At 39.2% G+C, this 24792-nt stretch overlaps 2 protein-coding genes across 6 annotated transcripts in view; one reads left to right on the top strand and one right to left on the bottom strand.

The window, feature by feature from the left end:
- The first annotated feature begins 14609 nt into the window (after positions 1-14609).
- Positions 14610-16219, top strand: LOC122082418 (UDP-glycosyltransferase 91C1). Its single transcript, XM_042649965.1, has one exon. It carries the CDS (start codon positions 14687-14689, stop codon positions 16079-16081), a length of 1395 nt encoding a protein of 464 aa, XP_042505899.1. The 5' UTR covers positions 14610-14686; the 3' UTR covers positions 16082-16219.
- A 956-nt stretch (positions 16220-17175) lies between these two features.
- LOC122082419 overlaps positions 17176-24792 on the bottom strand; it is a 13445-nt gene continuing 5828 nt past the window's right edge. For 4 of the 5 annotated variants that reach the window (XM_042649969.1, XM_042649967.1, XM_042649968.1 and 1 more), the window contains exons 5-14: positions 22156-22286; positions 21932-22048; positions 21656-21778; positions 21210-21274; positions 20438-20607; positions 19737-19790; positions 18076-18185; positions 17773-17886; positions 17551-17676; positions 17176-17395 (exon numbers count right to left, since the gene is read on the bottom strand). In XM_042649969.1, coding sequence (XP_042505903.1) covers positions 17368-17395; positions 17551-17676; positions 17773-17886; positions 18076-18185; positions 19737-19790; positions 20438-20607; positions 21210-21274; positions 21656-21778; positions 21932-22048; positions 22156-22286 — 1038 coding nt within the window. In that variant the 3' untranslated portion in view covers positions 17176-17367. The remainder of the gene's footprint in view (positions 17396-17550; positions 17677-17772; positions 17887-18075; positions 18186-19736; positions 19791-20437; positions 20608-21209; positions 21275-21655; positions 21779-21931; positions 22049-22155; positions 22287-24792) is intronic. The other variant, XM_042649971.1, reaches the window with a different exon arrangement.

Raw genomic sequence — 24792 nt, forward strand, 5'->3', positions numbered from 1 at the left:
TTTTTTTTTTTTCTTTTTTCTTTTTTTCCTAATCTTGCAAGGTGCCAAGGGGCCTACAGGTGGAGAGATTCGTTGCGAGCGGTCTCTAATTCGGCTGTAAAGGGGTCTGTAGGTCTCCAATTTGGTCTCCATCCTCTCCTTCTTCTTTAATCTACCTTTTTTAAAAAAAAAAAAATTGCATTCCATGCCACAAAGGGGTTTGCAGGCGGAGAGATCGATCGCGAGACTAACTGGGACTTTGGCATAGCTCACCTATCAATCTCCATCTTCTTCCTCTTCTTCGACGCCCTTTTTTTTTTTTGTTTCTTTTAATCTTGATGTCCCCTGCTAATCTGAAGATATTCCTCTTGGATCCGCCGAACAGAGAAGGAGTTGTGGTGGAGGAGCTTCAAGCATGGGCAAGGTGGCTGGTGTTGTGTTCTCGCGCCATCTCCCAACTGATTTCCTTCGTGTTTACGAGCAAAGTCCCACCGATTTGGTGGGACTTTGCAAAGGGGTGGGGTGGGAGAGAATACTAGCCATGTCGGCCGACAAGAGTTGCACGGTCTTTTTTTTTTTGTTGTCTAATCAAACTCCCAACCCCCTGATAACCAAACACCCTCAAATCTCATGGGGTGGAATAGTTCGTACAACTATCCCTCCCCTTGAATCCCACTCAAGAAAACCCCATCAAACAAACGGGCCCTATGGAACTTTCAATCCTCGTGTTGTGGAGTTTTTGGTTTCTTGTGTATGGGTATAAAAAAGAAACTAAAAGCAGCATGAGCCTCACACCCAGTTACAGTTAGGGTATGACGGTATTCGCAACTAAAACGCATTTTACAAAAAAAAAAACACATTTTAAATCAATTCCAAAAAATGCGTTTTTCTCGCGTTTTAAATCAGTCCATTTGGTTTTGGTTTATATTGGGCTGAATCAATTTCGATTTGTATTAGATCATTGAAACCAAATCATCAAGGAACTTTCAATCCTCGTGTTGTGGGGTTTTTGGTTTCTTGTGAAGTGACTATCGATTTGATTTGTTTTTGGATTTTTTATAAAGTTGGTCCAATTTTATGTTTCAATCGGTTGGTTTGATTTCAAATTTTACTATTTCTAAAAAATCTAAACCTAAAATCGACTATAGATACATAAAAGGCAAAAAATGACAAAAATATTTTATTTAAATTATATTTGAACCGAATAAAGATATATATATATATGTCACACCCCGTTCCACACAGAACCGAACTGATGACCGAGTTAACCCCTGTTAACCCAAAACTTGTCAGGATCACATGACACAATATCCACAGCACAGTATACACACATTAAGTCAAATAAAATTTGTATTTCAGTGAAAGTCTTACCCGTACATATCTGTAAATACTCCAATACTCTTGATACTCAAATTGTATTACATAACATAATTACATGTGGGCTCGTAAGCGTGATATATACATAAAAAATATAATTTAAACATCTAAAATACAAAAGGGGCAACTTCTCCAAAATAATCAAAAATCATCCCTATATGGTATCAAAGTTGCGAACTCGCAACACAGCAATCACACGGGCACTCGGCCCCGTGCCCAAGATCTTCAAGGACCCACCAGTCCTCAACTGAAAATTTCACGGTGGATTCCGACTCTAGCTCTTCAGCCAGATAACCTGCAAGATCAACTAAAAATGGTGTGCACGTGGGATGAGGTCACTAGCCCAGTAAGTGAAAAGAAAAGACCATACAAGTATGCGCAATACAAATAAACCTATATGCATGCAGTTCATTTTATTATCTTTATCCACCTAGACAATAATTTTAAGTCATAGGTTATGTACTACTCACAACCACAGTGTGTGTATGCTACGGGTCCGAGTTACGAGCCCATAGGGTTACTGGAGAAGGCCAACCGCTAGTACTGGAAAGTAAAATGCTCACCCAGAACGACATTAAAATAAATTGCTCACCCAAAGTGACATTAAATTTTAAAGCAGTACGATTGGCCCTCTATTATACCACTGAAGTTGCCGACAAGATATATCCAACACCTAAACCCCTGCTGAGAACGGTTATAGCACAGAGATATGTTAATCCTAACTGCATGCTCCTATGTGAGATAGTACGACTGTATAGTACCACCACATCCCATACCACGGGCCACCAATGCATTCATGTCTAAGCAGACTACGACATCTAGTCTAACAAGCATCATAATCAATAGTTAAAATCACCTATCTTACATCACGAAACAAGAACATGCATTTAACAATTAAAAATATCAACATATTAAATCATAATTGAATTTCATAATGCACACATCAATGCATGCAATGGCATTCATGGATGACTAGTCTACACAATAATAAATGATGACATGACTAGTCTACAACCAGAATAACATGATGCAATGTCCTCTTCCCACTTATTTATTTGTGTACGATGATCACCCTTGGTATGAGGTAGATCCGACATTCGATGACGCGAGTTCTAGTACAACCTATCATAAAAGTGTTAGGTTTAGTATACCTCCACTTTAAGGTTATAACCAATGAGGTTTTATGATTCCAATATGTTTAGAATCACAAAAGTAGGTTACCTGACAAATTTGAGTCCAATTAGAATCCGAGAAGTTGGATTGGTAGGTCGACTGGCGAGCAGGGCACCCACCAGTCCTTGCTCGCTTGTCAACTCAGGAATACTGCCTGGACCGACAGGTTAAGAGTGACGGGCAAGGCACCCACCACTCGCGATCGAGATTTTGCTGCTCTCTTCCATCCTTCATCCCACCTTGGGGAAACCATCAAGGGTCGATTCAATATCATTTTCCAACATATAGAACCTCTATTAAACCTTAGATTCATATTCTCTAAAGATAGTAGCAAGATCCAAAGGATTTCTACCCAAACCGAAGGGTTTTACTTTGGGTTTCATAAAGGCTTAAGGAATATGGACCTTACTCACTTCAAATCGTAGATCTCGAGATGAGGATCACAAATCTGGTGTTGGATTCAAGAGATCTAACCCCGACAATGCACAATGATCGTCTCCTTCTCCATTTTCTTTTTCCTTTGTCTCTCCTCTTTCTTCTTTTTCTCTCTCTTTTTTACTTTTTTCAACTACCGTGTAAAACAATAAATGAGGTGAAAGAGAGGTAATAAATGCTATATATAGTGGGGTAAAAATATCTAGTGATTAGATTGGTAGGTCACACTGGTGGGTCAACCCACCTATGACCACCCACCAGTCGACCAGAACTTAGCTTAAACATTAGGGTTTTCGATGGGGCTTGGCCCCGACATGTATTTTGCCCACTGTAGACTATTTATATGCATACTCAATATAAAATACAGCTATGTACCTTTATTGTGACTACGTGGCCCTGATATGTGTAAGTGTACGGCTTCAATACGTGGACTACACTAGGCACTGACTCCAGCTTATTTGGCCAACCTGAGTTCGGAGTCATCATTGCCATCATGTTTCATAAGGTACTTGTCCTGACTTGCTTAGGTTTAGGTCCTACAAGACCAAAACAAACCAATCAAAAAATTAGACCGGGTTTATAAAGTAGGCTATCACATTTATCCCCCCTTTTTGAAAATTTCATCCTCAAAATTGGGGTACCTTGTTGTCTGAAAGATGAGGACACTTGGCTTGAATATCATCCTCTTTCTCCCAAGATGCTTCTTCAAGCGAATGATTGGCCCACAGAACTTTCACAAAGGTAATGGAGTGATTGCGAAGATTCTTTATCTTACGATCTAGAATTTCAGCGGGCTACTCTTTATAGGTCATATTAGCTTCTAAATATTCAGGTTTCATGGGAAGCACATATGATGGATTATGGATGTACTGCTTCAGCATAGACACGTGGAACATATTATGAACTTTGCTGAGAGAAGGCGGAAGAGCCAACATATAAGGTATGGAGCCAACTCGAGCCAAGATTTCAAATGATCCAATATACCTCGGACTTGCTTGCCCTTCCTGTTGAATCTATGCAACCCTTTGGTAGGAGAAATTTTGAGGAATACCTCCTCCCCTTCTTGAAATTCAATATCCTTCCTATGACTATCTGCATTTCTCTTTTGGCATGATTGGGTTGCTTTAATTCTTCCCCAAATGACATCGATATTTAAATTACTATTTCTTATATAATTATCATGCCTACGGGCCCCCATATAAATATTTTATGCATAACAATTTGGGTATCAAGAGTATATGGGAATTACAGGTTAACAGTTATGACGAGATTTTCGTTGTATTTGTATTATTATACTCCAATGATTCCGTATGACTTGCTGTGTTGTGGTTACTGTATTAGATGATCCTGGTGATTTTGTGTTACCCGAAGGGAACTCAGTCACCGGTCCGATTCTATGGGAATGGGGCGTGACATGCCAAGCCCAAGAAGCTTCTAACCTCTATTACATTCTTGGGTGCTTTCCACTCAACTACAACTTTTACTTTTTCTAGGTCCACCTTGATCCCATTCTCAGACACCACATGTCCTAAGAATCCTACTTGCTTGAGCCAAAATTCACACTTGCTGAATTTGGCATACAACTGTTGTTCTGTTAATCTCTGTAGTACCATTCTCAGGTGTTTTACATGTTCTTCTTCTGACTTTCAGTAAATCAAGATGTCATCAATGAAAATGATGACCCACTTATCAAGGACATCATAGAATACCCGGTTCATTAAATCCATAAAAGCAGCAGGGGCATTAGTTAGCCCAAATGACAACACTTGGTATATCACTGCTCTTAATTTTGAGTTGGAAGTAACCCAATCTAAGATCAATCTTTGAAAACACCTTAGCACCTTGTAGGTGATCAAATAGGTCGTTGATACACAGCAATGGACACTGGTTCTTAATGGTCAACTTGTTCAGTTCCTGGTAATCGATGCACATACGCATACTACCATCTTTCTTCTTGACAAATAAAACTGGTGCACCCCAAGGTGAGACACTTGGGCATATAAACCCATTTTTTAGCAAATCTTGCAACTGTGTCTGTAACTCTTTTAATTCAACTGATGCCATTCTATATGGTTCTTTAGACACTGAGGCAGCTCCAGGAATTAGGTCAATTGCAAACTCTAGCTCTCTGTCAGGCGGAAGCTGAGTTAGATCATCTGGAAAAACATCAGGGAATTCCTTGACTACTTCTAATTCATCTAGTGGAGTAACCTTTGCATCCACATCTAGTACTGATGCAAGATAGCCCTGACATCCGTCTTCTAGTAATTTCACCACCTGCAATACAGAGATGATAGCCTTTCTAGGTTGCCTTAACCTTTCAACTTGATATACAAGCTCTTCTCCTTTATCACCCAATACTTTAACTTGTTTCTCAGCATACATCACATTTGCTCGATGAGCTGACAACCAATCTATACCCAGAATGACATCAAAATTTTGCATGTTGAATTTGATAAGCTGGGTATCCAGTTTTTTCCCATTAATCTCAACTGAACACAGCCCACAGACCTCTTTCAACTGTTCCACTGTGCTGTAGGTGTGCTAACCTCTAACTTGCATTCTAAGGTCTTAGATGGCACATCAAGCTTTCTAGCAAATCACTTAGATATAAATGAATGCGACGCCCCCGAATCGAATAAGACATATGTAGGTATATCTGTACAGATAAGACACCTAACATAACATTGCATATAATTATAACAGGTTACTCAAATTTTAATTATAAGGTCTTTTGAATTAAAAAGTACCTGCTACTACTTTTGTACTGGCTTCAACATCTTCAGCTGTTAAGGCATACATCCTACCCTGAGGCTGGTTTCCCTAAGTCAATCCTTGGTGAAATGCCCGTATGAATGACAATTAAAACATTGGTTTGACAATAGTTAAACCGGGGCAGGAGCTCTCTGTACTGTTCCTAGTGGAACTGATGAACGAGGGGGTCTTGGAGCCATAGGCACCACACTAGTGTTAGGGTGGAAAGATGTAGTGCCCGACCCACTAGCTGGTCGGGAGGGATAACCTGAAGGCATGTAGGGCTATCTATAGGTGGGACCATAGGAGTATGACCCACGAAAACTCTTACTCGGGCCACCTGAATTAACATATGGATTTTCCATCTTCCACAATCCCGGTGCAAGGGATGGCTCTCCCTTCTGCCTATCTTCCATTGTCTTAATCTTTTGTATAATTTGTGCATATTTACTCAAGTCCAGCACCTCCAGTACTGTACTGATGGATGTCTTCTACCCCTTCAAAAATTTCTGGGATTTTTCCTTAGCGGTCCTCATATGGTGAGGAGAAAAATAGAACAAGCTTTCAAACTGTTGCTGATACTCCAAAACAGTCTTGCTTCCCTAAGTTAGTGCCATAAACTTTGCTTCTTTGCAGTCTCTGAAGCTTTTTGGATAGTAATTTGAAAAGAACAATTCCTTGAATTGTTCCCAAGTAGGCTCAGGGTGAGTTGCCATCAATATAGGCTTGGAAGCTTTCCACCAAGAATCAGCTTCGTTTCTAAGTTGCAACCCAGCACATATAAGCTTCTGCACCTCTGTGCACTCTACTATGACAAATACTTTTTCTAACTCTTAGATCCACCGATCCGGATCCAACAGGTCATTACCCACCTTGGTGAAGATTGGGTGGCATATACTTCTAAAAAGATTCCACTACCTTTGCCTTAGTAGTGGCTAGTGGATGATAAGATCGATAGTACAGATAGGATGGAGGCATCATAAATGGTAGAGTGCCATATGGTGGAATCGAAGGGGTACCTCCTTATTGATCTTGAGGTACAAACCCAAGTGGTGTTTCTCCAGACTATACTCCAACTCCTGACCCCACTAGAGGGTTCTGAGGAGTAACCCCTCTAGGAAGCTGGCCCTATAGAATAGGGTTCAAAAATTACTGCATAGCAGCCATGGATGTTTGTTGCTATTGAAGCAACCGCTGCTAGAAAACGCCTTGCAACTGTTGTATAAGTATCGCCACATCACCAGGAGTGATGACATGTGGTGGACCCGGAATTCCATCTACGGTTGGGTCACCCAAAACATGTTCTAGATCATGATCCACTTGTGGTGGTGGATGTGAGGGTCGCCGCATGGGTCGAGGTCTATGAGGGATGGGTGGTTGACCATAAGAGGCACCACGGGCACAACCACCGGATCTGGTGTGTACTATGGTGTTCTGTACCAGGATTATTCTAAAATGTAAGCATTGATTGAGTTCTACAATATTGCATATATATATATACTCATAATCAATGTATTTCATATCACAGGCCACACTGATACACCATACCACATATCTAAACATGCCTCCACTAATTATTAATGCATAGTTTGGTCTCGCAATAATGATTAACTAATTGTGGCCTAGAAGGCGTAGAACACTAAGAATCATCAGAACAAGCCAACTGGGGCCTTACACTCAGACCGATGGGCAAGACCGGTGAGAAAATTTTGGCTAGGGTCCGCCAGTCGACGGCCTGTTGGTCTCGTCCGAGACCACCTTGAAAGGGAATTTTTAAAACCCTTTTTCCCACTTATTCTTCTTCTTCTTTCTTATTTCGACTAGGGCGATTTGAGGGTCTCATCCCCCTCTTCAACTCAGGATTTCACTCACAAATCGGCGTTCCAACTCTGATTCATCTTCTCAACTCCACAAGTAAGTTCTCCTTCTCCCTTTTCCCTTTGAGAATGACTACTTTTCGGTATTCTTTGTTATAGATCTCAATATTTCATCCTATACTACATTTCTTCCATGGAATATTTGTTTTCTTGGCAATGTAATGATCCATTTACACTTTCCATGGTTTGTTGGTCTTGGTTGACGGATTATACAGAGAAAATCTTAATTTCTTGCCCTAAATTCTCTGTTTTAGGGTTTTATCCTCATTTTTCTTTCTCTACATCAAATTGACGGTTCAAATGCTACTTTTCACTCTTAATGCACACACACAATAGTATAGTAGTCATTTCCATTCGTGTGTGTCTATGTTTCCGCTTTTTGATATACAATCACCACCCTCATGTCAAAATCCTTTGGAAATTGGGGGTTTTTCTCCATTTTCTTTACTTTTCCTTTATGAATAGAAATTATCACTATGTCCATCCTCTATCATGACTTGCAAAGTAGCTTGAATAATTTTATTTTAGGGATAGTAATTTCCCTTCATGATTATCTCACTTTTACTCATGCACAACTCCATTGTCTGCAATCAAAGGTTTAGGGCTTTCCATCCCTTTTCCTTGATTTAACTGTAACCATTTCCATCATTGTATTTATCACTCCCCCTTTAATTGCATTTGGGTAACAAGTAGGTTCTTGCATCCACGTGCTTCATTTTTATGTTTTCAATAGACACTATAGACTAACTTATCCTTGCATACATTTCTTTACTCCTCTCAATTTCATTGCTTAGCATTATTGCATTTTAGAATTGCTCATTGCATTTTGGGGTTTTTACTATCTATGTCATTTCTCATAGGGATCAACTCACCCCCCTTTTTTAAGATATTGCTTATCACATTCTTTTTATATTCTCCATTCCTTCACTTACACACTTCTCTTTTGTGTTGTCAAGATGTCGTCCAAAAAAGGCAAGGAGACTGCTTATAATGCATCAATCCAAGTTTTCGCATGACTGGCTCAATTCAACCTGCTTCCCAAGGCAGGTCACAGGAACCATGTAATCTTCATGACAGCTTACCTTGCATATTGCATCTCTATGGCCCTGGAAGGGGGTGCTTCCCACCTTTACCTCCCATATATTATAATGAAGACCATGGAGTATCACACTGCTCATCCTAATGACTCTGATTTTCCTTATGGGAGGTCACTTACCAAAGTCTTTGAGTACTTTCAAGTGGATTTGACAAGTGAGGAAGGGAAGTACCCAGGGGATAGATTTACCAAAGAAAATCTGTAGAGGATGGGGTTGCCAATGCCAGCGGGGGCACCACAGGAGGTAGAAGAGCAAGGGTCGAAAGACATGGAGGCTAAGTACATGAGTGAGAAGGATGAGGATTATTTCCCTCATCCTACTGAGGAAGAGATTGATGAGGAGGATATTCTAGAGGAGCTAGAGACTAGGGCTGCTGATCCACAATTCATGGCTCCACCACCTTCAGGTGGGGCTTTTGATTTTCAAAAGCTGATGGACAGCATTGGTGCCCTGAAGGAGGGGCAAGATCAGATTTCTGAGCAGATGGAGGAGAGTATCGCCCGGGGGTTGGCGATACATCATAGACTGGAGAGGATGAAAACTGATTTCTAGATCCTAACAAGGGACTTGGATGAGGTTTCCAAGGGTGTCACTGTTGACTTCCGTAGAGTACAAAGGGAAATGGTCCTAATCAATGACCGGTTGGACTTTTTTGACGACAATTTCCATTGCAAGTCACGGCCCAAGCGAGGTAGTTCATCTTCTTCACCCAGGGACGATCAGTGAAGTGGCAGTTTCCTCCTCCACATTCTTCTCCTATTTTTTTAACTTATGATGGTAGTTCTGATGGTCTTTGATACTTGTATATGCTGGATATATTTTTATGGTTGGAAAATTGGTGGTATTTTGTGAATGTTGTTACTTTTGAAACATTTTTACTTAATTTGACTTATTTGATGTGGTTTGGTTGTGACCATGTGTGTCACCCTATTTTGTGATTATGTTTACATATGTATTTATCAACTGACCTTATAAATTTTTTAGAAATTCAATATAGCATTGTTATGCTGTCGAAATTTTTATTACTTTATAAATCTTATTGGTTTATGGAATCAACCCACTGATTTAAATTTATTAAAAATTTAAACAGCATATGAGATGAAATGCAAGTATCTAAACTTTTAATCTTATTACAGGTTTTACTCCCTTAAGGCTTTTATGTTTACCTAACCCCGGGGTCCTATTATAATACTCTATGGGATCTAACTTGTATGATGTGTGTGGGTAGAGCATCCTGTTTTGATACCACTGTTGTCACATCCCGTTCCACACAGAACCGGATTGATGACCGAGTTAACCCCTGTTAACCCAAAACCTGTCAGGATCACATGACATAGTAACCACAACACAGCATATACACACTAAGTCAAATAAAATTTGTATTTCAGTGGATGTCTTACCTGTACATATCTGTAAATACCCCAATACTCTTGATACCCAAATTGTATTACATAACATAATTACATATGGGCCCGTAGGCTTGATATATATACAAGAAATACAATTTAAGCATTTAGAATACAAAAGGGGCAATATCTCCAAAATAATAAAGAAGAATCCTTGTATGGTATCAACGTTACTGACTCGCAACACAGCAATCGCACAGGCACTTGGCCTCTTCTCTCTTCTTATTCTCTCTTGCTCTTAATTTGCAATTTCTTAGTGTGTAAACTGCCCCAGCAGCCTCCGGCACTAGTTGGTATCAAAGCCTAGCTACGAAGATTGTGGCCTTTTGCTGGATCCTTAGCAAGATAGTTAAGAGGATCATCTGATATATTATCAAGGCTACTGATCAACGTGGATTACCATCGATTTTTAGCAGATCGTCTAATCTATCTACTAAGAGATCTTGCATACACACATAAAACCCAAAAAACAAAGCTCATCCACCCGAGATCTCTGTTAAAAGTTGAACAACACTGCCGGCACTGTTGTAGAACCAAGATTGGGTAACGTAATCTCTTACTTTATTAGCAGATTATCGATAAAAAAAGGAAGACATAATTTAGGTTGCTTGATGGTTACGCAAAGACTCGATACTAGAAGACCTAGAACCACACGCGATTAGGGATATAAATAGAAGCCTATAAGATAGCGTGAGCCTTACGCACAGATTCGCAAAACAAAACGCTTTTTAAACCTTTACCACAAAAAAATGCATTTTGAATGAAAATATAAATTAAGAGTATCAATAGGTGGGTTTGGCACTTTGGCCCGGTTTCTATTGGGCTGAATTAGTTTCAATTTGGTATCAGATTGAAACCAAATCATTAAGGAGCTTTCGATTTTCGATTGTTTCTTATTGTTTTTTGTTATCGATTGTAATCAGGCTAGTTTTGATCTAGTCCGGTTTCTAGTTTACATATATACATGAAGAAATTGATGAGAAAATCTTTGTTGGGGGGGTTGGTTTCTTGTGAAGTAATTATCGGATTGGTCTTTTTTTTTTTTTTTTAATCAGGTTAGTCTAATTTTTTGTTCATTTGATTTTGTTTGATTTCAAATACTACTACTTCTAAAAAAACCAGCCTAAAATCGACTATAGATAAATAAAAGGCAAAAAATGAAAAAATATTGTTTCAAAATCATAATTGAATTGCATAAAAATCGTATCAAATCGATATGGTATTGGTAGTATAATGTAGGCATTTTTCTCAATACGATATGATTTTAATATTGATCTTGGCTTACTGTACCGTACCGGTTGACACCCTTATGGTTCAGCCCACTTCCTTTGACTCTGACCTAATGGAAATGGATATGTTATTGATTGCTCATGGACCCTGGATATGACATGACTTCTATTGTTCCACCCATTTCTTTGGGCTCTACCCTGATCTGGTGGCTTCAGTACATAGACTAAACTCTAATGTATAGGCCCGGTAGTCTTAGGCCTGGTGATGTCCTTCTGTCAAGTCCAATTCGCCCAATGTCTCCAGCTCCTTCTCACTTGGGTTCGTTCACATGAGAGAGAGAGAGAGAGAGAGAGAGAGAGAGAGAGAGAGAGAGAGAGAGAGCAACTATTTTTTTTTTTCCAGCCTTAATCTCAGAATGAATTGCTATGCGGCCCAACAGGGCTTCTGGCACGCATCCAATGGTAAAAAACGCTTAGATATAGAGCCCAAGGTAGTCACACGTAGCCTAAGATATTTCTAAACATTAGATGCACGCCAGATGCCCTTCGCGCCACAGAGGTTCCAAGTCCCTTAATCTCTTACTCCTACAAAAATCTGTTGGGAGATCATCCAACACATGAAATCGGACGACAACCATCTAAAATAAAAGCTCTACACATCAATTTGGCATATGAACGGTTATAAAGTTGGGTAACCATTTAATATTCTTAGGGTAAACGGATAGGCACCCTACCTGTATGCGATAAGCTAGTGGGCTGCAATAAATTAGTGAGTCGCATGGGGGGCATGTAATGGAGCATCATACAAGAAGGGTAGGAGATCATTTCAAGGGGAAGAGAGAGATAGACAAAGAGGGTGCTAACTTATAGTACTCAATTACTCATGAGACTAATGTTATCCACAAATCGAATTCAGATTCTAGTGGCATTAGTGAACGGATTGAACCATAGTAAATCCAAATGGAATGATTTGAATTTGATGATATAGTCACATGGGATAATGATTATAATTTTTTTTTTTTTATTATTATTATTTTATACTTCACTTCCTTTTAATTTCCTTTGCAAACAAAAAAATCCTTATGAAAAAAAGAGTCAATCGATTAAGCTCAAATTTTTTGGTTTGGTTCAGTTTTGATTCAATCAAGATACAATATATACAAATCAAAATTGAACCAAGTCAGTTCTTGTTTGTTTCATATTAGGTCTTGGTAATTCAACTTAATTTATTTGGTTATAATTTGTTCAGTTCACCTTCAATAAAAAATCATTTCAAATTCAATTTAAGTGGAATAACCTATTGAAATAAATCAAATGTGAAAGTAAATTACCTTCTTTTTTTTTTTTCAGGTCACATCCTATTGAGGGCCCATAGACCACTAGGGGTTGGCATCCGAACTCAAGTAAAGGTGGCCAGAAGGATTTGAGAGGGTGGGGGAGATTTGAACAAATGAACTCTCCATAGACTTAGGCCGATGCATTGCAGCCCCGGCAGCCACCACCATACCAAGAGGTCCTTTCCGCAATGCCAAATGTGATAAGAAAGAGAAATGAGCTTAAATGTGCAAAACTCAAGAGGAAAACAAGCATAAATATGTGGAACGATAGAAAAGAAGTGGGAAGAATTGATACTCAGATTGAGGCAACCAAGAAGAACTGAAAACTGAAACCTTAGAACTCATGCTTCAGCGTCTTAGGGTTCTTGGTTGAGTTTGGATTCAATTTACATGGATTACATTTCAATCTATTCGAATCGAATAAAACTGATGATTATTTCATCCTGAAATGTAACCGATTTTTTTCAATTCAAATTTTAAAACATCAATTTTGTTCTTATTCTAAATTGACACACTTACCTGTTAAGTAAAGGCATCTCTTATCGACTGGAAATGTGACACTGTGATTTTACTATTGAGGCATCATTGTGCACTCACTCCACATTGAAGAGGTGAATTTACATCCCTCCCTTTATATGGTGACAATTTAGATCAAAAAAAGAAATCGACCGTTTAAAATCAAATAGAAACAAATCAATTTGATTTTGGTTTCAAAATATAGAATCTTTTTGCAATCAGTTCGATTTTGTTTCTTGATTGAAATCGTCAAACCACACCAAATTACCCATTTTCGAACTAAATCAAATTGAATGTGGATGGTAAATTCTATTATTTATTTAATTATTTATTTTAGATTATGATCCTAACAAATAAGGGTTTTTTAGTGTTGATGTTGCTCACCAACGATCCGAGGTTGAAACATTGTTGACTTTGAATCTAAAGGATCTACTGCTGGATAGATATTTTTGGCAGCTAATCCTCTTGATAGTACGGTAGTAGCGTCTAAATCTACGAATGTCACCAAGAGCAGGGTCGGTCAATCGTCCATAGGTACATAAACTGCTTGAATAGAAGTTATGGATCCTTCTTTGGTAGAAGTAATTCTTTCTTTTTTGCACAAACACCTAAAATAAAGCCCAAACCCAATAATGAACCAAATAAAGAATTGAATCAAATCGATTTGGTTCAGATTTTGGAAAATAGACTCTTATTTGGTTTCAGTTTCCATATGTTGTAACTTAAATTGAATCAAAACCAAATCAATTGACATCTTTACTCCCTAATGCACTAATGATAAAGGTATCTATAGTAGTGGATGTGAAGATTTCCTCTACATTCAAATTGTAGAGAAACTTGATATAATACATGTAGTATATCATATAGGTAAGTATAGATGCTTATGCGTCTGCACACAAGGGCATGCACCCCTATGTAGAGACACGATAGTCATTGCATGCCCTTGTATTTGTGGTGCAAGGATTTCTGGGGAAGAAAACTGTCCCATATCATATGAGGGGGAAAAAAAAGGGGCTAGCTGATGACATGCCCCTACATCCAAACACAAGGCCAGGTGAAAAGAACCCTACCCTCTATAGCCAATGCATTTCATCTGGTGGTCCATATGCTGATGCAGTGATCACGTGACCATGGAATGAAAAAATTGGAAATTGGTGATGTCACCGTGAGGTGTTGTTAAAACAAATTGCTCGAAGTGATCATTTTCTGAGTTCTCTATCTCTTATCTCTATCACTGATCTCCCTCTCTCTCTCTCTCTCTCTCTCTCTCTCTCTCTCTCTCTCTCTCTCTCTTTCCTCGACACTATTGTTCTGTCTTCTTTCTGCCCTTATTGACTAATCATCTTCCCTTGAGATTAGCGTATAACTTTGAATCTCATCCCTCAGTAATTTTTTTTTTTTTTCGGTAAGCACCTCGGTGTGGCCCTTAGGCCCTTACAAAAAGGCATTTAGCTCTATTTATGAATCCTCTCCAAGAAGTCAATCTGAGAACAAGCTCAATCATCAATGGATAACAGTAGCAAGCTTCACGTTACTATGCTTCCATGGCTAGCCATGGGTCACCTCATCCCTTTTCTAGAGCTTTCAAAGTACCTAGCTCGCGAAGGCCACCGAATCTCCTTCATCTCCACCCCAAGAAATATAAGAAGACTATCCAATTTCTCGTCCAATCTCTCCCCTCTAATAACCCTGATCGAGCTTCCTCTGCCACACGTCCATGGCCTCCCTGAGAACGCAGAGTCTTCCATGGACATCCCGGCCAATAAATCCCAATATCTAAAGATAGCTTTTGATGGGCTTGAAGGCCCTATTGCTGCTATCCTTGAAGGATCAACCCCAGATTGGATCATCTACGACTATGCCTCTCACTGGCTACCCTCAATCGCAGCGAGGCTCGGCGTGCCATGTGCTTTCTACGGCCTCTTCACCGCCGCTATGCTTGCTTTCCTCGGCCCACCATCGGTGTCGCTGGGCGGCGAAGCCACATGGTCAACGGCGGAGGACTTGACTGTCTCTCCCTCTTGGGTTCCTTTCCCTTCCAACATAGTTTTTCGCCTTCATGAGGTGAAACACTCACTGCCCGAAAACATTTCGGGTGTTTCGGATTCGTATCGTTTCGGTATTGCACTCCGAGATTGTGAGATAGTTGCTGTGCGAAGCCGGGTTGAGTTCGAGCCCGAGTGGTTCGATCTTTTAACCCAGTTTTGGCAAAAACCGGTGATTCCCATCGGTTTCCTTCCTCCTGTGGAAGACGAAGTAAACTCTACAGAATGGGTTGAGTTAAGAGCATGGCTAGATAAGCGGAGAACTGAGTCAGTGGTTTATGTTGCATTAGGAACCGAGGCAAGACTGAGTCAAGAGCAGGTGAACGAGTTGGCTCTTGGATTGGAGCTATCCGGGTTGCCCTTCTTTTGGGTTCTTCGAGAACTGCCCGGTTCAACCAAGGACGGGAGGAATATGGGTATGCTTCCAGATGGATTTGAGGACCGGACTAGGAATCGTGGGTTGGTTTATAAAGGTTGGGCTCCCCAGTTTAGGATATTGGGTCACTCGGCTATAGGAGGGATTTTGACTCATTGCGGTTGGAACTCGGTCATTGAAGCACTGCGTTTGGGGCGAGCTCTGATTCTACTGCCGGTGATGAACGATCAAGGGCTTAATGCTAGGCTTTTGGAGGAGAAGAAGATTGGGTTGGAGATACCAAGAGACGAGCGAGATGGATCGTTCACTAGAGACTCGGTGGCTGACTCGGTGAGGTTAGTGATGGTGGAGAAAGAGGGAGAATCTTTGAGGAGTAAAGCGAAGGAGGCAAGGGAGATGTTTGGCAACAGGGATGAGAATGAACGTTGCCTCGATGGCTTTGTTAGATTCTTAGAGGAGCATAAAAGAAAACGAGGTTAGGTTCATCATTGTGGACTTGATTCCTGAGTGTTTTTGGCTGTTTGGCTTCCTTGGAACACTTGCGATTTGTTTAATATGAGTTTTTTCCGGGGACAAGCTAATGGATATGGCATTTTTCTTTTTTCGGGTAAGAATGAATTGATGACTATGGATACCATTTTCCAAGCCAAATGGTAGCTCAATTTTTGGTTTTGACCATATAGATTTTGGGGGAAAAGGGGGGAGGGGGAATAGGATTAATATGAGTAAGGTGAGTTATTATGGACCAAGTTTCCTTAAGGTCACAAAGAAAGGGAATCCATTCACCCATGTGCCATCAAGGCTACAGGGGAGGGGGGGTGGGATCTCAAACCCTTGGATCATGTGGTGAGGTTCACTACACAATCAAGGGAAACTTTGTCCAATTATTATTATCATAAAAGTTTGTTATTTTACCAAATGTCACAATGCATATATATTACGTGGATAAATGATATTTCCAATCTAACCATTGGATAGAGAAGAATTCATCTAGATTAACTACGCGCCGCATATCTATGTCTAATTCAATCAAATATTCCATTTTATATTCTCACATTCCGTGTATATTCATGCATCTGTAACAATATAAAAAAAAAAGGAAAAAAAGGAAAAAGGTGGATACATTGTTGGGGTGCAGCCCAGCCCGCGCACTCTCCCTCCCCTTTGAAAAATCACCCCATGTTCCTCCCCATTGATTGAGCCACTGGCTTCAAGAAATCTTGAACCATGCCCAACCCTCTCCCTAAGAAATAAAGCAAAAACGAAGTCACATGGATGAGTACTCAATAAATAATATGACAAGGAAAGATAAAATAAATCTTATAATAAATTTCTCCCCGACTTGTTTGTCAGGATTCTGGGGATGTAGAAATGAATAGCGAGGGAAGTCTACAGAACCTCACCATATCTCTTCCTTAGGGAATCTACAATATCCCCCTCTTCGTTTTCTTCTTCGAATCCTTCCAACTGGGAGTCTTAATGGGTTTTATAATTGAGGGACCAGTGACAAAGCATTAAGACTGGGGCTTTATGTTAAGTAATACCCAGTTATTTGGATTCTACACAAATATAAATGACACTCAAACATAATCTTTACTTGAATATTAACATCTCATCTGTACACACTGAATCTGCTATCTTATTTCAAATTTTTTTGTTGATTGGTCAAACTTAAATGCAGTTCAATCGGAAATTTACTGTGTAAATCTTTTCAGAAATGACACTCAGCTGGCTTGTTCTTGGATGCATCCAGAAGTATATATTGACTACAAAATGGAGCAGGTTCCTTTATCCCTACAGTCGAGTTGATGAAACGGTAAGTTAAGAGAAGGAAGGAATAACTTTTCACTTGTTTATTAGCAGAGGAAAGGAACAGAAATTTAGACATGGCAATAGTATGACAATCATCATTTTTATATGGCAATGACTGATGATGAGAGAAATCATACTTCTTTGTGTCTGGATATTGGCTCAAGGCTTCCTCAAATTTAATCCACAGTGGGCCTGTCTGTTGAAGATTAACATTCTCTGGCCCTCCAAGATAAGCTTGAACAATAAACTCTGGAGTTCTTTCCCTGGTTTACAGCCACCACAATTGAATAATTTAGAAACTTCAACTCAACTATACAAGCATGTTTAGTTTCTTTATTTTTGACGTTCGAAACACAAACCTCCCTCCATATTGTGATAGCCAAGCCATATAAGCTGCACCAAAATACATAGATGCGAAGGGGTTGAAAAGATCCTCAACAGACTGGACTTGGTAAGCCTTGTAACCTATATCCCTTGGAATGAGATGAAGGACAAAAGCATTTCAGCTGACATAAAATACAACATAGTGCTCCGTAAGCTCTTGAAAATACTTTGTTTAAAAAAAAAAAAACTCCATAAAAGAATTCAGTTCATGAAGTCATGATTTTATGCATATCCCTATTTGTAATGTAAAAAGTTTTGATATAATATCATGGAAATACTTGTATAGCCATTGTGCCATGGGATAATCAATTCCCATAATTCCAGTAGAGGATCCCACGCCATTCACAAAGCGCATGCTACAGACCTCCGCAAGGGCCGCTAGAACTGTCTGAGGAAAGGAAAATGTTCCAACCAAGCTTCAGCAAAAAAAATTCTAAGAAATGCAAAATTCAAAGAAAAAGAGGTGAGATAAGAAATTTCTTGGGAGAGGAAGAGAGAATTCCCAGAGTGAAAAACAGCAAAACTAGTTGGTGTAGAAAAAAGACATGATAAAGAGGAGCTAACAAGTTCAACCTGAATTTATGCAGAAGAGCACTCTACACTGGGTATTACAGAATTATTCAAATCATAGTTGTCATGGTGTCTAGGTGATGACCTAGGGCGGTGGAGGGGCCTAGACGCAAGGTGAAACCAACAAGGTGACGCCTTGATAACTATGATTCAAATATCATTTCATCGTAAATTTACCTCAAAACAGAATCCTTAAATATTTATGTAGCCAACATGGTTTCAGAAATATCCAAATTTTATTTTCCTAAATAATACTAGTACACATAAAAGAGTAACACATACCACAGGTAGGTCCTGTAGGTCAGACCTCTCTTTGCACCGGTTTGTTCCAAATGGTCATGGGTCATTCTCTCCTAAAAAAATATGAGATCATAATGGGTGGTTTTCTATTTCACTGAATCTCTTTTTTTAACAAGTTTTTCCTAATTCTTACTGATTTTGTCATTGCATCACCAAAAAAAAAAAAAAAAATTAAAGGATCCTTTTATTGAAAGACAATTAAGTGGTTTGTTCAAGGGGATTTGAGAATCATAACTTATGAGTAAATTGGATTGGCCAAGAAGGTTGTGTATGTGTGTGTGTATCATACTGCCAAATCTACCAAACAAAGAGAAAAAAAAAAAATAAAGCACAAAAGGGCTTGGCTGGCAAGGCTATAGTACTTGGAATGAGATTTATATGAGTCATTGGGAATTCTTAATGCAGATTCCGAAGGCCCCAACCCTACATTTGAATTAGGTACTTGCTTCCACTGTTAATTGGGCAGAGTACCATCTCAATTAACAAAAGTAGGATAAACAGAAAAGAATTTCTCATAGGCCTCAAAAAGTACAGCAGAAGCAGATTTGAACTCATGAGGGAACAGTCCAATGGGGTCGATAATAAGTTTGAGAGTCCCTTAGGACCAATCAGCTAAAATGTGACTGATTTGTCAGGTTGTCAGGAACGAAAGCCATGGAAAAATTACTTGAAGGAGATCAGAACAAGGCTGTCGGGCAACAGCAAAGAAGAGCTACCCGCCCTCCCCATCTGGGCTCTTGGCTACTAGCCAGATCGACCCCCTGAGGATGGGAATGGTTGAGTTTGGGGGGAAGGTTAATGCTACTACTACTTGAAGAAGGGACCTCATACTAGCGGGATATGATCACGGTGTATCAGGAACCATTGACTTTACCAACATAGTGGGCTGACACCTTCAAGAACAGCCCTGGAGGAGCACAAAAAAGCAAACTGAAAGAAATCATAACTGTTCATGTTACTTTCTAAGCATAGAGGTGACAGTTTATACTAAAATTCAGTCAGTACATTGTCCCACTTACAACCACAGGGTGGGCATCCAAAAATATATTTAAAGACAAAAAGAACTTACAGGTTTCACTTTTCTTGTACTGAAGTGTTTTGAAAGAATGATTTCAGCAACTGCCTGCAAAGGGAGGCCAGTAAAATGGCAGTACCACAAGTTGTTATCACAACTATAAATTTTCACAATAAGGAAATGAATTTCCATAACCCTCACCACCCTTGACAATGGTAAGAAGAAACACCTAGCAATCATCTCCCACACAAACTTGGATAAATAAAAAATTATTTTTGGAGGGCCAAAATTAACGAGGTCACGTTACATCAAAGTGCTCCCAAGTATTGGCACACCACAGATGTTCATATATCAAGTTATTAACTTACAAAAACGAATTAGTTCGTCTGTTTGGATATTTGTAGTTTTCTCAGTTTCAAAACCAATTAGAAATGGATTAAGAGAACTGATGCAAAAGCACTCCAAGATCCAGATCGAGTGGTTAGATTAATCCTAGTCACCATAGATGTTAAGTACGGCTTGTGTACTTATCCCTTACTTCTAGTTAAATATAATTTATGAAATGTGTTTCCATGCATTTATACAAGTTGTCTGTGTTTCCTGAGAGTTTTGCATGGCTATCTTAAATGTCTCAGTGTACTCACACAAATCCTAAATATCCATGATGTCTCTGAAATTTGGCTTACAAACAATCCCACCTTTATCAATACTTCAAACCTTGAATATAGACATGTTCCACTACCATCTAATCTTACCTTTACTTCTGTTTGGGATAGGTATGGTCTCTTCTCTGCATCATGCGAGAAGCGCACTTTTCCTCTTTTCTCATTAGACTTGGTCCATTCTTTGAGGACATCAGGGTTGTTCCACATCTCTTCCATGTTCTCAGGAGAAGCTCTTGAATCCCAGTATGTCCACTCATGACCTGTTCTTACAAGAAAAAGAGAAAAAGTAACAGGAGCTCTTAGGTACAAATTAGTGTAAGACGAGTAATAATTGTTGGGAATAATCCCAGTGGAAAACTCCGGGACCTTAGAGATATCCATATACCAATTGGGCCTCTCCATCTAATAGCTTAAGCTTTTGTGCTGGACACTTCAGCAATGGTATTCTCCACAAACTCATCAAATATGATAAAGGATCTCATACGAAATGAAATATATGACCTGAAGTTTAAATTGATACCAACAGGACTCAAGAAGCAAAAGATATTAAATAACTGGTAGTGCAACTAGTAGAAAGGATGTCAAAGAATCACATATCCATCCAAATAGCTCGACAATAAGACCTAGTTGTCATTACCCAAGCATTACAAAAATCAAATTCTTTCTTTTTCTTCTTCTCTCTCTCATTTTTTCATTCTTCTTCTTCCTCTCTTTCACCCATTTTTTCCACTGAGAAGGGAACTTTATTCTATCAAAGATTACTCTTGCCCTTTCTAATGGGAGGGGGAAAAAGACCTAGCATAGAAATCATTTATATGTCATCATTTCCTGCCAGATATGCTATCAGTAGGAGAAACGATACCTGTCTTCTCTGAAACAGGCAGAGCAAGAGTAGAAGCATCAGGCATTGAAGCATTATCTATCTCTCTGCACAATAATCAGACAATGTCTACAAATTTTAGTACATGCATTTTGATTCAACTTAAAAATGGACTCTTTTTTATTTATTGAAAACAATAGGTAGCCCCTTAAGATTATGTAACTATGTGTACAACCCATTCCACAACACAGATAAGTCATAACCAGCTACAGCTCATATCATGCACCATTCTTTACCCAACCTACTGTGATGTGAAAATAATGGGGAGCGGATATTAAGGATACCCACTCATATGACTGGATAGCTGCAGCTAAAGATGAGGGTAAACAATGCTTTATCTTCAGGTTAAAGGTTCGGCTAATTAAAAAGAAAACTCAAATGCAGGGAAAAAGATTAAATGCATATTGACTATACGATGCTGAAATAACCTCCTTGATGGGAGAGACTGTTTGACTGAAAGGTACCGTCGCCAGTAATCCAATGTTGACTTGTGTTTTGCCTTTTTTGTTCCACCTTTATAAGCCCTAACTACAAATTCTTCATTTCTTTCCCTGAAGAAATCATCCCAGAGTAAATCACCACTAGAAAGAACAAAATGGTAAGATGGACATACCCCCAAGGGGAAACAGCATGCTACAAAATCCAGAACTAGCAATGAAATAATATCTGCGTCCAGCAAGATACATCACAAAAAATGAACATACTTTTCATCATAACGTGATAACCACTTTAAGTATGCTGCACCGAAATATACACTTATGAAAGGCCTATACAGAAGTGTCGAGTCCCCTTCTATTTCATATTGCCGATAACCCATCTCTCTGCAAGGAAGTCCCAGTTTCAGTAATAACATAATTAACCAAATAGGGTTGCAACAATTTCGTAAGAAGTAATCACTCTTATTAGGTTCTGATCATCTATATAATACCTGATCAGCCACTCTGCAGTTTTTGGTGACAGCTGCATGATCCCAAACCCAGGTTCCTCAGTTTTTTTGTTATACCGGGTTGTGAGGAGTTGTCTGTCACTTTGAAGTTCAGCAATAGCACAAATCATGTCCTGTACAAGAGGGGAAAGATGCCAACCTTGGAAAACTTTAATAGAAAAATAAAAACTCTTTTAGCTTAACTAAGCTTTCAAATGCAAGCAATTCAAATCCATAAGGCCATAACCCTACTACATGGATTATCTATAATAAATTGCACAATAAAAGCATTCCCTTAACAGCAAGCACTATGATACAAAATAGACATGGTTTAATGCTAAAGAGAATTACAAAGCATATTGAGCTGGAACCTTCTGAAACAGGACATCTACGTTTCACATCCTGTTCTTAGTAGATATTAAGTACCACTTCCCTTGAGACCACCTGAAATCTTTTATATCAAGGTATGGCTTGCGTTCACAGTATATAGTACTGAGAACCAAGAAGAAACCCAATAATGGATATTATGCTGAGTAATGAATGAATGATAACATGAAAATGAAGTTGCCTGCATTAAAATGATATCATTCAACTTTGACCAAGAATATGAGACCAGGTCTAATAAAGAAACCGTACATAATAAAAATATTAAATATGAATTGTTACGAATAGTAATTCAGTTCTTTATTAGTAGTGACAAATTGTTTGAGAGGGTGTTGAGATAGATGAGTGGCAAGGTTAGGAAGGACACAATCATAAGGAATTCATTTGAAGAAACTTAGAAAATATCAATAAGTGACAATCGAAAGTTGTTTGACATGGTTTGGCAATTTGCAATGAAGGAAATTGAATGCAAATGCAATAAGAAGTGGTTGAGCAAAGCTTAGAGGTGGAAAAAGATAAGGGGAATCCTGAAGATGACCCAATGTTGAAGTGGTGAACAAAGGCACTATTACTTGCAAGTCAACATAGAAATGGCCTTAGATATAATGGAATTGTAGAGCAAAAGTCTCATAGCCAATTCCAAATAGTTGCAATGAGGCTTAGTTGAGTTGAGTGTCTTTAACATTTATGGATATGTGAATATATAAATTAGATTAGCCAAGCTTATCTAGATATAAGCCCTACTAGGCCCATCCCATATTAATGCAAAATCCTTTAAATCATAACTACCACAGGTTAGCCCAAACTTTGCCCAACCCAGAAACTTGCAGACAGTGCTGAGCCAAACTCAGTTCAGCTTGAGTGTGCCCATACCTACAGATTAAGGAATTGTTTCCTTAGGAGGATGAATAATTAGGTTTATCTTGTGGACGTGAAGGAATTTGATGGATCTTATAAGTATATAATAGGTCTCTTGCTTAGCTATTTGAGATCACCTTTTGGCTATGCTGCTGATAATGGCGGTAGCATAATCTCTGTTGGTGAGAGACACTTGAATAGGCAACTATGTTATCAACAACAAAAGAAATGCTCCTCTTTCAGGTCCCCCCCTCCTCTCCCCCCCCCCTCCCCTCCCCCCTTCCCTTTTCCTTTTTTTAATAAAAGTAGATTGTATTTTCTCTTTCAGATCTTATCCTCTGCTTCTGGGCCTTTGGCTGTAGGTTTCAGCCACACCTCATGTGATGCAGATACATCTGCCCTTTCTTGGTTGGACCAGCATAACCGGCTTTGGAAGCCAAGAGCCAAGAAGAACCGGTCCAACCCAGGGTTTTGGTCCAACAAGGGTTGGAAATAAAATTAGTAGTTTACTTAGTATTTTATTTCATGCTTTTATTTTCCAGACTTGAACGCAGGAGTAGGATTTACTTCCTTGCTTTGGTTTCCTTTTTATAGTTGTTTCCTAGTTTAGGCTAGTTTCCATTTCAGTTAAGTTTCCAATTTCATGTTCCTATTCTCCTATATATTGGTTGTAATCGATTGAAGATTTAGAGAGAATGATTTTGATTATTGAATGAATGTGTTGAGTGTGATTCTCCTTTTTCCCCCTCTACTCTGATCTCCCCTCTCTTCCCTAAGGTTCTCCATCAACTTGGTATCAGAGCCGAAGGATCCTATTCCTTCCCCATCTTTCTTCTTCCCTTCCCATTCTCTGTGTCGGATTCCACCGATACTGAGAACAAAAAAAAAAAAAAAAAAAAGCCCGATTCTGTCCAGAGAAGAATCGAGTCCCTTTTACTCTACTGCCTTCTCTGTTCCTTCCGGCAGTAGCAAAAAAAAAAATCCCAAAACCTCCCTGCCCTCCGCCTTCTCTGTTCCTTCCGGCAGCAGCCAAAAAAAAAAGAGAAGAGGAGCAGCAAGAAGAAGAAAAAAAAGAACCGAGAAGAAACAAAAGACGAGAAGAAGAAGAAAAGAAAAAAGAAAGAAAGAAAGAAAGAAAAAAATGCAGCAGAGAGAGAAGACAGAATCAGAAGACAAGAAGAGAAAGAGAAACAGAAGAAAGTACAGAAGAAGAAGAAGAAGAAGAAGAAAGAACAGAAGGAGAGAAGAAAGAAGAAGAAAAAGAAGAGAGAAAGGAACATACCTGGTTCGATCGATCCACCGCTGGATATCGAGCTTCCGCCTTCTTCTCCGTCTAGTTCTGACTCCAAAAAGGAGGACTCCTTTTGTCGGTAAAATCCCACATCCCACGCTCTCATA

Source organism: Macadamia integrifolia, chromosome 6, assembly GCF_013358625.1.
Source record: "Macadamia integrifolia cultivar HAES 741 chromosome 6, SCU_Mint_v3, whole genome shotgun sequence".
NCBI lineage: Eukaryota > Viridiplantae > Streptophyta > Magnoliopsida > Proteales > Proteaceae > Macadamia > Macadamia integrifolia.